General features: G+C 43.0%; 1 protein-coding gene across 1 annotated transcript in view; it reads right to left on the bottom strand.

The window, feature by feature from the left end:
• The window catches only part of LOC140410897 (mitogen-activated protein kinase kinase kinase 5-like), a 281,574-nt gene that overhangs the window by 199,886 nt on the left and 68,364 nt on the right, over positions 1-13,324 (bottom strand). The window contains 1 exon segment of the mRNA XM_072499669.1: positions 9,793-9,899. Coding sequence (XP_072355770.1) covers positions 9,793-9,899 — 107 coding nt within the window.

Here is a 13,324-nt window from a genome sequence, read left to right as displayed (position 1 = left end):
TTGCCCTCGAGAAGGTGGTGGCGAGCCGCTTTCTTGAACCACTGCAGTCTATGTGGTGTAGGAACTGCCACAGTGTGGTCAGTGTCGTGTTGGGTGTTCCGATGCACAAATGATCCAACATGGCTGTAGATGGTACAACTCTGTTTTATTGTCTTTAACAATAACAACTACTAACTGCTGGCTGAGGTTCATGCTTCACCAGCTAACCTGTGGACCCAGCCCTATCACTATCTTAGTGAGGCACTCAGCACATGGTGTATGTCTGAGTGGCACGCTGTGAGCTCTATGCTCTGAGCTATCTCCTGGTAGAATGAGCGGGAACTGTGGTGTTCCCTGTTTTATAGTGCGTGTGCTCTCACTGGTGATTGGCTGCGATGTTGTGTGTGTGTTGGTTGGTCCAACTACCTGTCCATCAGTGTGTGTGAGATTGCACCATGATATGCTGATGTGGATATCATGACAGTCAGGATGGGAGTTCAAGGATTTTGACTCAGTAACAGTGCAGGAACGGCGATATGGACTGAGAAGGGATGATCGGCAATTAGAATTTGGGGAAGTGGGAAAGGTGAAGGAAGATGGAACGGGAAATTGCTGATATTAGCAGAGGGGATGCCAAAGAGTTTGAGGGCTGGGACGATGGAGGGGAGCAAATTAATGTTTTTTTTTTAGCTGAAACCAAATACTTGCGCTCAAGTTATCTTTTATTCACTATATGAAAACTGAACAGGCAACAGAAATCCATGGCACATGGCACAAAACACACCTTACCTACACCCTCTCCTTCAAAATGAACAGAAATGGGGGAGTTCTTCACTTTCAAGATATAATTAGTAAAGGAATGTCATTGAGCAAGCTCCTCAAACACATGCATGTTTTCCTGTGGCTTTACAAATACATGTCTGCACAGGCTCACGTACGTGTAGTTCTTGTTTGTTTTCCCAAGATTCCTTCCTCTTTTGAAGATCAAGGAACGGATTTTAATGCGGTGCTAATGGATGGGTACAAATCAGGGCCCAAACACTCTACATTCTAGTTGATTAATCACTGCGGACACTTCATTTTGTGTTACATAATATTAGCTTGTGATCATTGCCTGATTACATTTTACTTCCACCGCAACATAACTGGGATCTAATGTGGCAGCATTAATGCAATGAAACATCTCAAAGCACTTCATAGGAGCATTAAAAAAACACCGACGAGTCACATGAAGCAATATTAGTGCAGGTTCCAAAGCTTGGTCAAAGAGGGAAGTTTTAAGGAGTGTCTTAAAGGAGGAATTTGGGACCTAGGTAATGAAAGGCACAGCCACCAATGGACCAATTGAAATTTAAAGCAGAGAAGTGTGAGCTGATCTATTTTGGTAGAAGAATGAGGAAATGTAATACAAAATAAAAGGTACGATTCCGATTTTAGGAACAGAGGACCTGGGGAAATATGTGCACAAATCACTGCAGGTGGCAGGGCTGGTTGAGAAAGTGTTCAATAAAACATATGGGATCCTGGGCTTTCTAAATAGAGAGACAGAGTACAAATGTATGAAAGTTATGGTGAGCCTTTACAACAGGGTCAGCTTCAACTCCAGCATGGCGCCGTATTCTGGGCACCACACTTTAGGAAAAATGTGGAAGTGTTAGTAAGGGTGTGGAAACCATTTATGGAAATGGTTCTGGGGATGAGAGACTTCAATTAGGGGACAGATTGGTGAAACTGGGCTTTTCTTGTTCAAGGAGATTTGGCAAAGGTCTTCAAAATCATGAGGGGTCCAGACAGAGTAGGTGGCGGATGGGTCAAGAAACACGAGGCACAATTTAAGTTGATTAGGCAAAGAACTGGAGGCAACTTGAGCAAACATGCGAGTGGTTAGGATCTGTTATGCATGAGTGTGTGGTGCAAGCTGATTTAATTGTGTCTCCCAAAAGGGAATTGGATAATTATCTGAAGAGGAAAATAATACAGAGAAAGAGACAAGGGAGTGGGACTAGCTGAGTAGCTCTTACAACAATCCAGCACAGACACAACAGGCCCAAATGATGTCCTTCTGTGCTATAACTATTCAACGATTCAATTCAAATCAAAGGTGCTCGCGAGTCCAGAATTAGACAGAGTGCTGCGGAACGGGGAGAAATTACAGATAAAGGCAGAGGCAGACCACGCAGGATTTTCAAAACAACGATGAGACATCCAAAGCTGAGCCATTATTTGACTCGATGTCAACATTGGTCAGCAAAGCACACGGGACTTGGCGTGAGTCGGTAGAGGACGGTGTCCAGTTTTGGTTTCCTTACTTTAGCAGAGATATACTTGCATTGAAAGCAGTTCAGAGAAGATTCATTGGGCAGATTCCCGGGGTGACGAGGTTGCCTTCTGAAGAAAGATTGAGCAGGTTGGTCCCAAACTCTTAGAAGTTTAGACAATTCAGCAATGATCTTGTTGAAAGGTTCTGAGGAGACGCTTGACAGAATAGATTCTGAGAGGGTGTTTCCCCTTGTGGGAATCTAGATCTACGAGTCGCAGTTAAAAATCAGGGCTCTTCCTTTTGAGATGGTGATGAGGAGGGATTTCTTCTCTCAAGAGATTTGTTAGTCTTTGGAATTCTATATTCAAGGCTGAGTTGGTCAGATTTTAGATCTACAAGGCTTATAGAGGTCAGGCAGGTAAATGGAGCTAAGACCACAATCAGATCAGCCACGATCTTACTGAATGGCAGGGGAGGGCTGAATGGCCTAATCCTACTCCAATTTCTTATGATCTTATTATCTTAAGAGGACAGAAAGAGATTATTTATGTTTGCAATAGTCATGGCTTGGTGGAAATTTGGCTGGGTGGGCTCGTGGAAGGGAGGAACACAGAATCTTTAATCGTTAGGAAATTTAGAGAATCTTTTGTGGCCTTGGGATCATTGGTTTTGATCATTCTCAGCTAATTTTTCTTAATTGAGGACGGTAGTTAATAATTAGGATCGGTTTAAATTACTTACACCTGACCAGCTTGAAAACAGAATTGAGAAAAGTGCAGATAATTTACGGCAGAGATGATTAGATGAAACCAGGTTTGGGTGGGTTGAATGGCCTCTTCTGTGCTGTGAATACTTTGTTAGAGAAGAATCACCATATCAGTACTTATAAAATAGAGAGATACAGTTGGAATGAGAGTTAAAAAGACACCCCCCCCCCCCCCCCCCACCACCCACCCCCCCCCCCCCCCACACACACAGCATCTTACTCATTTGGTGATAATTGTTTTCTTCCAATTTACAGGAGTGTTGGAAGCTCTTCTTAAGATATGGGAGCGATATCCAAGTCGTCATTAGATTTGCATTTCTATTGAAGGAGTAAAAGGTGTTTGGGGTAAAATAGGGAAATTGAACTCCCTGGAGAAAGTTTTAGGAAGTGATATGAGAGAGCTCCATTTTGATCTAGAGCTCAAGAATATCAATAGAGTGGAATAGAATAGCATCATCCTGAATACTAAATGGTTAGCATTCCAACAAGGAAAAAAATAATTTACTCAGTTAAGTTTCATTACATTAAAAGAAACTTGACTGAAACTATTTCATATATTTATTATTTTTGTGCTACTCAAAACTGTCAACCATGATTTAATTGCTAGCCACAGAAAGATCGGAAACTTTTTATTTTAGACAAACTTCACATTGAAAACGCTGCAAAAAGTCAAGGGCAAGAATTTAAGGGCTAGTTTTAACGCACTCCATCCAATGAAAACCAGGAAACCTGGCACCTCCACAAGGAAACCTGGCGCCTCCCCTTGCTCGGGATGGTCCCTTCTCCCATGACTGCAATCATTTGCTGACCCGCTCCCAATGAATCCAATTTAGTTTAGAGTACAGTTCCCGTGGCTCCCAAACTGTAGCCTCCTGCCACTGCGAATTCCGCTCACATCCAAACACCAGGTGGCAATGAGACTCAGCCAAAGAAAATGAGCCACACTGTTAAGTTGGACAGGTGTTGCTCAATTCCCAACATCTACTTCAAGCACCAGTTCTGCCACCCGCTCAAATTAAGCCCTCAATTACACAGCAGAAGATAAAGTGTTAATGCAAACAGTGACTTCTTTACAAATGACAAATATTGAACAAATACTAACCTAGGTACACAAAAGAACAATTGCGTTAAATTAAGCTCAAGGGCACCATAGGGTAGTACAGGTCTTTAATTTTCACTTCTAGCTGTTATTGATTCTCCCTCCCCCCACCGACCTTTAGTTCTGGTTGGGTTGAGAGTGGACTATACAAGTAATATTCAACCCCTAGTTACCAGGAAACAACACAGACATAATACATAATCAAATCAATAGAAAACAGTTGCAGAGCCCCTGCGATTTTCTGATATATCACTCAGTGCCTGCCAGGCTCCATCACTGGCACAGGGCCTCAGAGCAGTTGGAGTTATATCAACATTAACAGCACGAATCAGCATCAGCTTATTCTCACCAGAACCAAGGAGCCATTATACAATTCACTCAGAGGACCGCAGCTGAAGCAAAAACGCTTTTAGTCTCTACTTTTATTGGAACTCAAAATTCTCCACATATACACGTGCCCGTACAATAATTTTACATTAAAAGTACATTTCTATTCCATCAGAATATAACAATTGCTGCAATACATGATAGTTTGCCACATCGTTGTTCGAGATGGCCAAACTGTGGTAACGCATAATTTTTCTTGTGAGACAATTTCTACTCAACAGTCACATTAATAAAGATAAAGGGCTTCCCAGACACCAGTAAACTCGATAAGTGTGGTGAAATGAAAAGCCAGTTGACAACCTGTCCACCCAAAAGCCTGCAGCCATTTTACACTGCGAGCAGCCGTAATTGTATAAGACTTCTGTCTCCATCTGGGAGGAAGTCCCACCTCAGAGCTGGAGCCAATCTGGTTGGAGGCAACTCTGTGGTCCCAGCAGTGCTAGGTTGAGCTATGGCCACTGCTGGGACTAAGGCAGTCTCAGAGAAGAAGTGATGGTCCCTGGTCTTTCAAGGCAAGTCTGTGTTTTGAACACGAGCAGTCTCTGGTGAGGGTGCCAAGTTTTGAGTATATGCGGGCTACTGGTGGAGGTGGCGGTGTTGGGGGGGGGGAGGCAGTAGGTCATGGTAATGGCAATAACCTAGCAATCTAGAAGCCCAGGGCAAATGTTCTGGGGACACCGGTTCAAGTCCCATCACGGCAGCTGAGGAATTTGGAGTCAATAAATAAATCTGGAATTTGAAAGCTAGTCTCAGTAATGGTGACCATGAAACTATCCTCAATTGTTGTAAAAACCCATCTAGTTCACTAATGTTGCTTTAGGGAAGGAAATCAGTCGTCCTTACCTGGCATGGCCAGGTGTTTCCCTTGGCTGGGAGTCTAGAAACACGGGGGACAATTTCAAAATAAGCAGGATGCCACTTAGAACGGAGGTGAGGAGGGTTGTGAATCTTTGGAATTCTCTACCCCAGAAGGCCGGGGAAGCTCAGTCATTGAGTATGTTTAAGGTAGAGATTGATAGATTTCGGATTCACAATAACGTAAAAGGTTATGGGGATAGCGGGTGTAAAAGGGACATAAAAGTGTTCGATCAGCCTGGATCATATTGAATGGTGGAGCAAGCAGATTCCTGTTCCGTTCCCAGTGTCTCACATATGGCTCCCAACCCACAACAATGTGAGCACAGTAAGAAGTCTTACAACACCAGGTTAAAGTCCAACAGGTTTGTTTCAAATCACTAGCTTTCGGAGCACTGCTCCTTCCTCAGGTGAATGAAGAAGTATGTTCCAGAAACATATATATATATATATATATAGACAAAGTCAAAGATGCAATACTCACAACAATGTGAGTCATTCTTAAATTGCATCCGAAATGCCCGAAGCAATTCACTCAGTTGTATAAAACCACTACAGAAAAGCAAATGAAACCAGGCAGACAACCCAGCACCGGAAATGACAAAATCTAACAGAGCCCTAGCTGTCAACTGCAAAGTCCTCCTCACTGACATCTGAGGACTTTGTGCCAAAATTGGAAGAGCTAACCCACAGGCAAGTCGAGCAACAGCCCACACAATCATACATTATACAACACCCCAGATTCCAGAAAGCACCATCTCCAACCTGGAGTATGTTCTGTCCCACTGGCAGGACAGCGACAGAAATGGCGGCAGCAGTGGTATACAGTCAGGAGGGAATTGCCCCAAGAGTCCTCAACATTTGACTCCACAACCTTGAAGGTTTCCAAACATGGTCACGGAAACTTCCTGCTCATTACTACTCCTCCATGTTGAACACCACTTGGAGGGTGCACTGGGGGCGACATGGGCATAGCGTGTACTCTAGGTGGGGGACTTCAATGTCCACCACCAAGAGTCGCTTGGTAGCACCACTTCTGACCGAGCTGGCCGACCCCTAAAGGGCTTAGCTGCTACACAGTCTGCGGAAGGTAGTGAGGGAGCCAACCAGAGGGGGAAAAAATCTACTTGGCCTCATCCGCACCAATCTATCTGCCACAAATGTATCTGCCCATGACAGTATTGGTCGGAGTGACCACTGCGCAATCCTTGTGGAGACAAAGTTCCATCTTCACAATGAGGACACCCTCCATTATGATATGTGGCACTGCACCATGCTAAATGGGATAGACTTCGCAAAGATCTGAAAATTGGACATCCATGAGGCACCGTGGGCCATCAGCAGTAGCAAAATTTATTCAACTATGATTTGTAACCTCACAACCCGGCATATCCTTCACTCTACCATTAACACACCAAGCAAGGGATCAATCCTGGTTCGATGAAGAGCGCAGGAAGGCATACCTGGAGCAGCATCAGGCATATCGAAAAATGAGGTGCCAACCTGGTGAAGCTACAATGCATGACTACTGGCGTGCCAAACAGCAGAAGCAGCACATACTGAGTAAAGGATAATTATTCTCCCAGTTCCATTCCCAAGGAAGTTAAATGCCTTCTTTCCTTTCACCAGCATCTGCTTTCATTCAGGGAACCTTCAAGTGTGTCTGCATTACTTGTACAACCTCACAAGCTTTGTCTGTTGTGCACTAAAGGATTGAAACAGCAAATCATATCCTCAGATCTGATTTATTACTTTAAAAAGTGGGTAATGACAGGACTTGCAAGGACTGTGAAAAGCAGTGTCATTTTTAAAATAAATTTAGAGTACCCAATTAATTTTTCCCAATTAAGGGGCAATTTAACACGGCCAATCCACCTATCCTGCACATCTTTGGACTGTGGGGGCGAAACCCATGCAAACACGGGGAGAATGTGCAAACTCTACACGGACAGTGACCAAGATCGAACCTGGGACCTTGGCGCCTTGAGGCAGCAGTGTTAACCACTGCGCCAATGCTGCCCTAGGAAGCCGTGTTATGATGATATGGGGCTGCTTAGCACAGGGCTAAATCGCTGGCTTTGAAAGCAGACCAAGGCAGGCCAGCAGCACGGTTCGATTCCCCTAACAGCCTCCCCGAACAGGCGCCGGAATGTGGCGAATAGGGGCTTTTCACAGTAACTTCATTTGAAGTCTACTTGTGACAATAAGCGATTTTCATTTCATTTCATTTCGTAGAAGAAAACTATGTATAGATATACTGAACTTTTAAATAAGACCTTTGGTTTTAAAAATGGACATACAAGCCAAAGATGGCTGGGGATGTAAATTCAGTCAATGTCTGAATAACTGGTGGTCGATACTAAGATACAGAGAATGGAATCACACGGTTTCCAGGCAAGGATAGATCAAAAGCATGAAAATCATACAGAAACTAACTGCCATCTCCTATGAAGATATGGGAGTTGATTATCATCTCAGCAGGTGTAATGAGAATTTTCACTTTCCAGGATTGCACAAAGACTGGGATAAAAGCCAGCTGCAAAACTTGGTCAGTCGGCTAGTGCTGGGTGTCAGAGTGATACATAGAATTTACAGTGCAGAAGGAGGCCATTCGGCCCATCGAGTCTGCACCGGCCCTTACAAAGAGCACCCCACTGAAGCTCACATATCCCTATCCCCGTAACCCACACAACATTTTTTGGACACGGAGGGCAATTTAGCATGGCCATTCCACCTAACCCGCACATCTTTGGACTGTGGGAGGAAACCGGAGCACCCGGAGGAAACCCGAGCGTGAGATACAAGGTGAAAGGCAGCAGCAGACCCCAGCCAGAGAGATTTTGCAGATAACTGTGATTGCTGGAGCAAGCTAAATCAGCAAAGCTACAACTAAAAAGGAAGCAGGGCAGTTTCTCAGCTAAAAACTGTAAAAGACTGAAATCTCAAAACCAATTATTCCCCCACAACTGAAATCACAATTCACAATGTTGCACCATCTACTCCTCACGAACACTGTCAAAGACGGATACGTTTTTATTTTACTTAATTTTGGACTCAAATTCTAATTTCTAATCCGTGAGACTTTTTATGCATGTGCTTTGTCTTTTTTTCCACATTTAGTAGCCAATAAACTCGCCATTTCGTTAACTCAAGAGAAACTGGTTAAATTGGCTTCTTTTAAAACATAAATATATTGGGCTACGAAAAGGTGTCCGCAAGGGGCGGGGTCCTTCCTAAATTAATCTCGTTGCAACCAACTGAGGGAGTTGAATTAAAAAAAGGAGCCAGTTCATCCCTCCTCATCCCCCGCATAATAATTTGGGTGTATCCCATCCAGAATTTAATGAATTGGGGGGACCTCGTCTGGGGATTGGTTGTGGCAAAGAATCTTACAACTGTCATGCTTAGCAAAAGCATGTCATATTCCTGACTTGTGGGTGCTTCTGGAATAGTCTTTTATTTGCTTAAAATGGACACCATTACGCTAGCTGCCAAGGAGTCAGCTGACCTTTCGTTTTCAGCACACACTATCAAATTTCTGGAAAGGTTCCACATTTAGCAACATTGTAGGGGTCTCCCCCTGGAATGGGTACACCAAGCAACATGTCATGCCATTGTTCAAGGTTTACTCAAGACACACAGTCAATGGACAGCTAGTCTCTATGCCCCTGGGTTTGCAATTTAACAGAAGAAAACTGACAAGACTAGTTATCGACAAGTTAAGTGCAAAATAAATCTATCTGCTATTGTGTAGTGATGGCTTTGGATTTCCAAACTATTCTGATTGGATGATTTCGAGTACTGGCCATGTGATCAAAACTGGCTTAAAATAATGAACTTTATCTGAGGACTTAGAGAGAGGAGGGCAGACTGCAGAAGAACACAAATGAGACAATAGTTGCAGAGAAAGACTGTGCCATCTTTGGTTTATAAGAACCATCAGTTGTTAGCCAGAGAACCAGTCATCAAGGAACCAGCGTATTAACTTGTTCCAGTTTCAAAATTCACTTGCGATACAACCTCCTAGATATTCGACTACAAGAAACTTTATAACCTGATGTGAAACCTTAGTTTTACAAGAACCTCACTTCAACTTAAAATCATCAAAATCTTTCAAAAAAACCACTGCTCTGTCACGTGAAAGGGGTGTGTTCTGCACGCACAAGCATGCGAGAGAGAGAAATCGAGTGTGCGACATTATGTCAATTCAGGAATAAATGTGCGAGATTAATTAACTTTATTTTAAATTCACAAAAGCTTATTGCTGAATTATTTCATTGCAATACACACTCCCCAAGTGTAAGACAATACATACAAAACATACTGATAACAAGCAGTAAGAAAGCATATACATTTGGCCATAACAAAATTATAGATCTATATTTTTTTTAAATGGCCATGTAGGTTAATTCATAAATTAGAATCAACACTAAAATAATGTCTTACCGATTCAGTGCGAAGGCATAATGAAATTTGATGTGCAGATTGTCCACTAGATCACAGGTTGGAAGTTTATCCAAAGTTTCCACCAATGTTACTATGGCATTATAATCCTTGATAAAAGAAACACAGGATATAAAATAAATATAATTTAATGTTGAAAATTCTTCATGAAGTAAATCAGCAGCCAGCAGCTTACTGTGTTCATCTGTAACTTGTAACACCACATTTCTGAAATCTCAAGTCATGCCGCCACACAAGATGCAAATTGGATGATAGCTTTCTTCCCTACCCTACTCCACCATCTATTTCTCCCTTTTGCAGTGCACCAGCTGACTGTTGTTTACCCTATCAAAAGAAGAAATGGTCTTGGAGCAAGACGTCAGTTTGAAAGAGATTTTTGGACTCCACAAGAAGGAAGAGAGCAACTAAGAGAGCGAGACTGGAGAATTGAATGGTGGAAACACTGACCAGGTACTCTTGAAAGTAAAAAACACAAAGAAATTACCAAGAATTCTTGAAAAATCAAGAACATAGAACATAATAGCAGGGAGGGAGAAACCCGAAACAATCACAAACACAAGGTAAAATTCACTGGGAAAGCTATAAGAACTGGAGGTTGACAAGTCCTCGGGACTTGATGGCTTTCACCCCAGGGTGTTAGAAGAAGTGGCTGCAAAGATAGTAGATCCATTGATTATCATTTCCAAAGCTCCCTAGATTCTGTAAAGGCTCGAGCAGATTGAAAAATCGCGTATGCAGCATCCCTTTTCAAGAAAGGAAGGAGACAGAAAGCATTTGGCCTAACACCTAGAACACATTACAGCAAGAATCAGGTAATAGCAGGACATTTAGAAAATCATAACACAACCATGTTGACTCTGCCTGATCATAATAATAATCTTTATTATTGTCACAAGTAGGCTTACATTAACACGGCAATGAAATTACTGTGAAAATTCCCTAGTCGCCACACTCTGGTGCCTGTTTGGGTACACCGAGGGAGAATTCAGAATGACCAATTCACCTAACAAGCACGTCTTTCGGGATTTGTGGGAGGAAACTGAAGCATATGAAAGGGAAATTGTGTGTGACTCATTTAGAGCTCTTTATGGAAGTAACAAGCAAGATGGACAAAGGGATTTAGATAGGTTAAATGAGTGGCCAAAACTTTGACAGATGGGAGCATGTGGGAAAATGTGTACTTGTCCACTTTGGCAGGAAGAACAGAAAAGCAGTGTAGTATCTAAATGGGGAGACCATAAGACTTAGGAGCGGAAGTAAGGCCATTCGGCCCATCGAGTCCACTCCACCATTCAATCATGGCTGATTTCAACTCCATTTACCCGCTCTCTCTCCATAGCCCTTAATTCCTCGAGAAATCAACAATTTATCAACTTCTGTCTTAAAGACACTCAACGTCCCGGCCTCCACCGCCCTCTGTGACAATGAATTCCACAGACCTACCACTCTCTGGCTGGAGACATTTCTCCTCATCTCAGTTCTAAAGTGACTCCCTTTTATTCTAAGGCTGTGCCCCCGGGTCCTAGTCTCCCCTGCTAATGGAAACAACTTCCCTACGTCCACCCTATCTAAGCCATTCATTATCTTGTAAGTTTCTATTAGATCTCCCCTCAACCTCCTAAACTCCAATGACTATAATCCCAGGATCCTCAGACGTTCATCGTATGTTAGGCCTACCATTCCTGGGATCATCCGTGTGAATCTCCGCTGGACCCGCTCCAGTGCCAGTATGTCCTTCCTGAGGTGTGGGGTTCAAAATTGCTCACAGTATTCTAAATGGGGCCTAACTAGTTCTTTATAAAGCTTCAGAAGTACATCCCTGTTTTTATATTCCAAGCCTCTTGAGATGAATGACAACATTGCATTTGCTTTCTTAATTACGGACTCAACCTCCAAGTTTACCTTTAGAGAATCCTGGACTAGGACTCCCAAGTCCCTTTGCACTTCAGCATTATGAATTTTGTCACCATTTAGAAAATAGTCCATGCCTCTATTCTTTTTTCCAAAGTGCAAGACCTCGCACTTGCCCAAGTTGAATTTCAACCATTTCTTGGACCACTCTCCTAAACTGTCTAAATCTTTCTGCAGCCTCCCCACCTCCTCAATACTACCTGCCCCTCCACCTATCTTTGTATCATCGGCAAACTTAGCCAGAATGCCCCCAGTCCCGTCATCTAGATCGTTAATATATAAAGAGAACAGCTGGGGCCCCAACACTGAACCCTGCGGGACACCACTCGTCACCGGTTGCCATTCCGAAAAAGAACCTTTTATCCCAACTCTCTGCCTTCTGGCTGACAGCCAATCGTCAATCCATGTTAGTACCTTGCCTCGAATACCATGGGCCCTTATTTTACTCAGCAGTCTCCCGTGAGGCACCTTGTCAAAGGCCTTTTGGAAGTCAAGATAGATAACATCCATTGGCTCTCCTTGGTCTAACCTATTTGTTATCTCTTCAAAGAACTCTAACAGGTTTGTCAGGCACGACCTCCCCTTACTAAATCCATGCTGACTTGTCCTAATCCGACCCTGCACTTCCAAGAATTTAGAAATCTCATCCTTAACGATGGATTCTAGAATCTTGCCAAAAACTGAGGTTAGGCTAATTGGCCTATAATGTTCCATCTTTTTCCTTGTTCCCTTCTTGAACAGGGGGGTTACAACAGCGATTTTCCAATCCTCTGGGACTTTCCCTGACTCCAGTGACTTTTGAAAGATCATAACTAACGCCTCCACTATTTCTTCAGCTATCTCCTTTAGAACTCTAGGATGTAGCCCATCTGGGCCCAGAGATTTATCAATTTTTAGACCTCTTAGTTTCTCTAGTACTTTCTCCTTTGTGATGGCTACCATATTCAACTCTGCCCCCGGACTCTCCTGAATTGTTGGGATATTACTCATGTCTTCTACTGTGAAGACTGACGCAAAGTACTTATTTAGTTCCTCAGCTATTTCCTTGTCTCCCATCACTAGATTACCAGCGTCATTTTGGAGCGGCCCAATGTCTACTTTTGCCTCCCGTTTGTTTTTAATGTATTTAAAGAAACTTCTACTATCATTCCTAATGTTACTGGCTAGCCTACCTTCATATTTGATCCTCTCTTTCCTTATTTTTCTCTTTGTTATCCTGTTTGTTTTTTGTAGTCTTCCCAATCTTCTGACTTCCCACTACTCTTTGCCACATTATAGGTTTTCTCTTTTGCTTTGATGCATTCCCTAACTTTCTTTGTCAGCCATGGCTGCCTAATCCCCCCTCTGATAACCTTTCTTTTCTTTGGGATGAACCTCTGTACTGTGTCCTCAATTACTCCCAGAAACTCCTGCCATTGCTGTTCTACTGTCTTTCCCACTAGGCTCTGCTCCCAGTCGATTTGTGTCAGTTCCTCCCTCATGCCCCTGTAGTTACCTTTATTTAACTGTAACACCTTTACATCTGATTCTACTTTCTTTCTTTCAAATTGCAGATTGAATTCTGCCATATTATGATCACTGCCTCCTAAGTGTTCCCTTACTT

This window comes from Scyliorhinus torazame, chromosome 4 (assembly GCF_047496885.1).
Source record: "Scyliorhinus torazame isolate Kashiwa2021f chromosome 4, sScyTor2.1, whole genome shotgun sequence".
NCBI lineage: Eukaryota > Metazoa > Chordata > Chondrichthyes > Carcharhiniformes > Scyliorhinidae > Scyliorhinus > Scyliorhinus torazame.
This window is presented reverse-complemented; position numbering and strand designations above follow the sequence as displayed.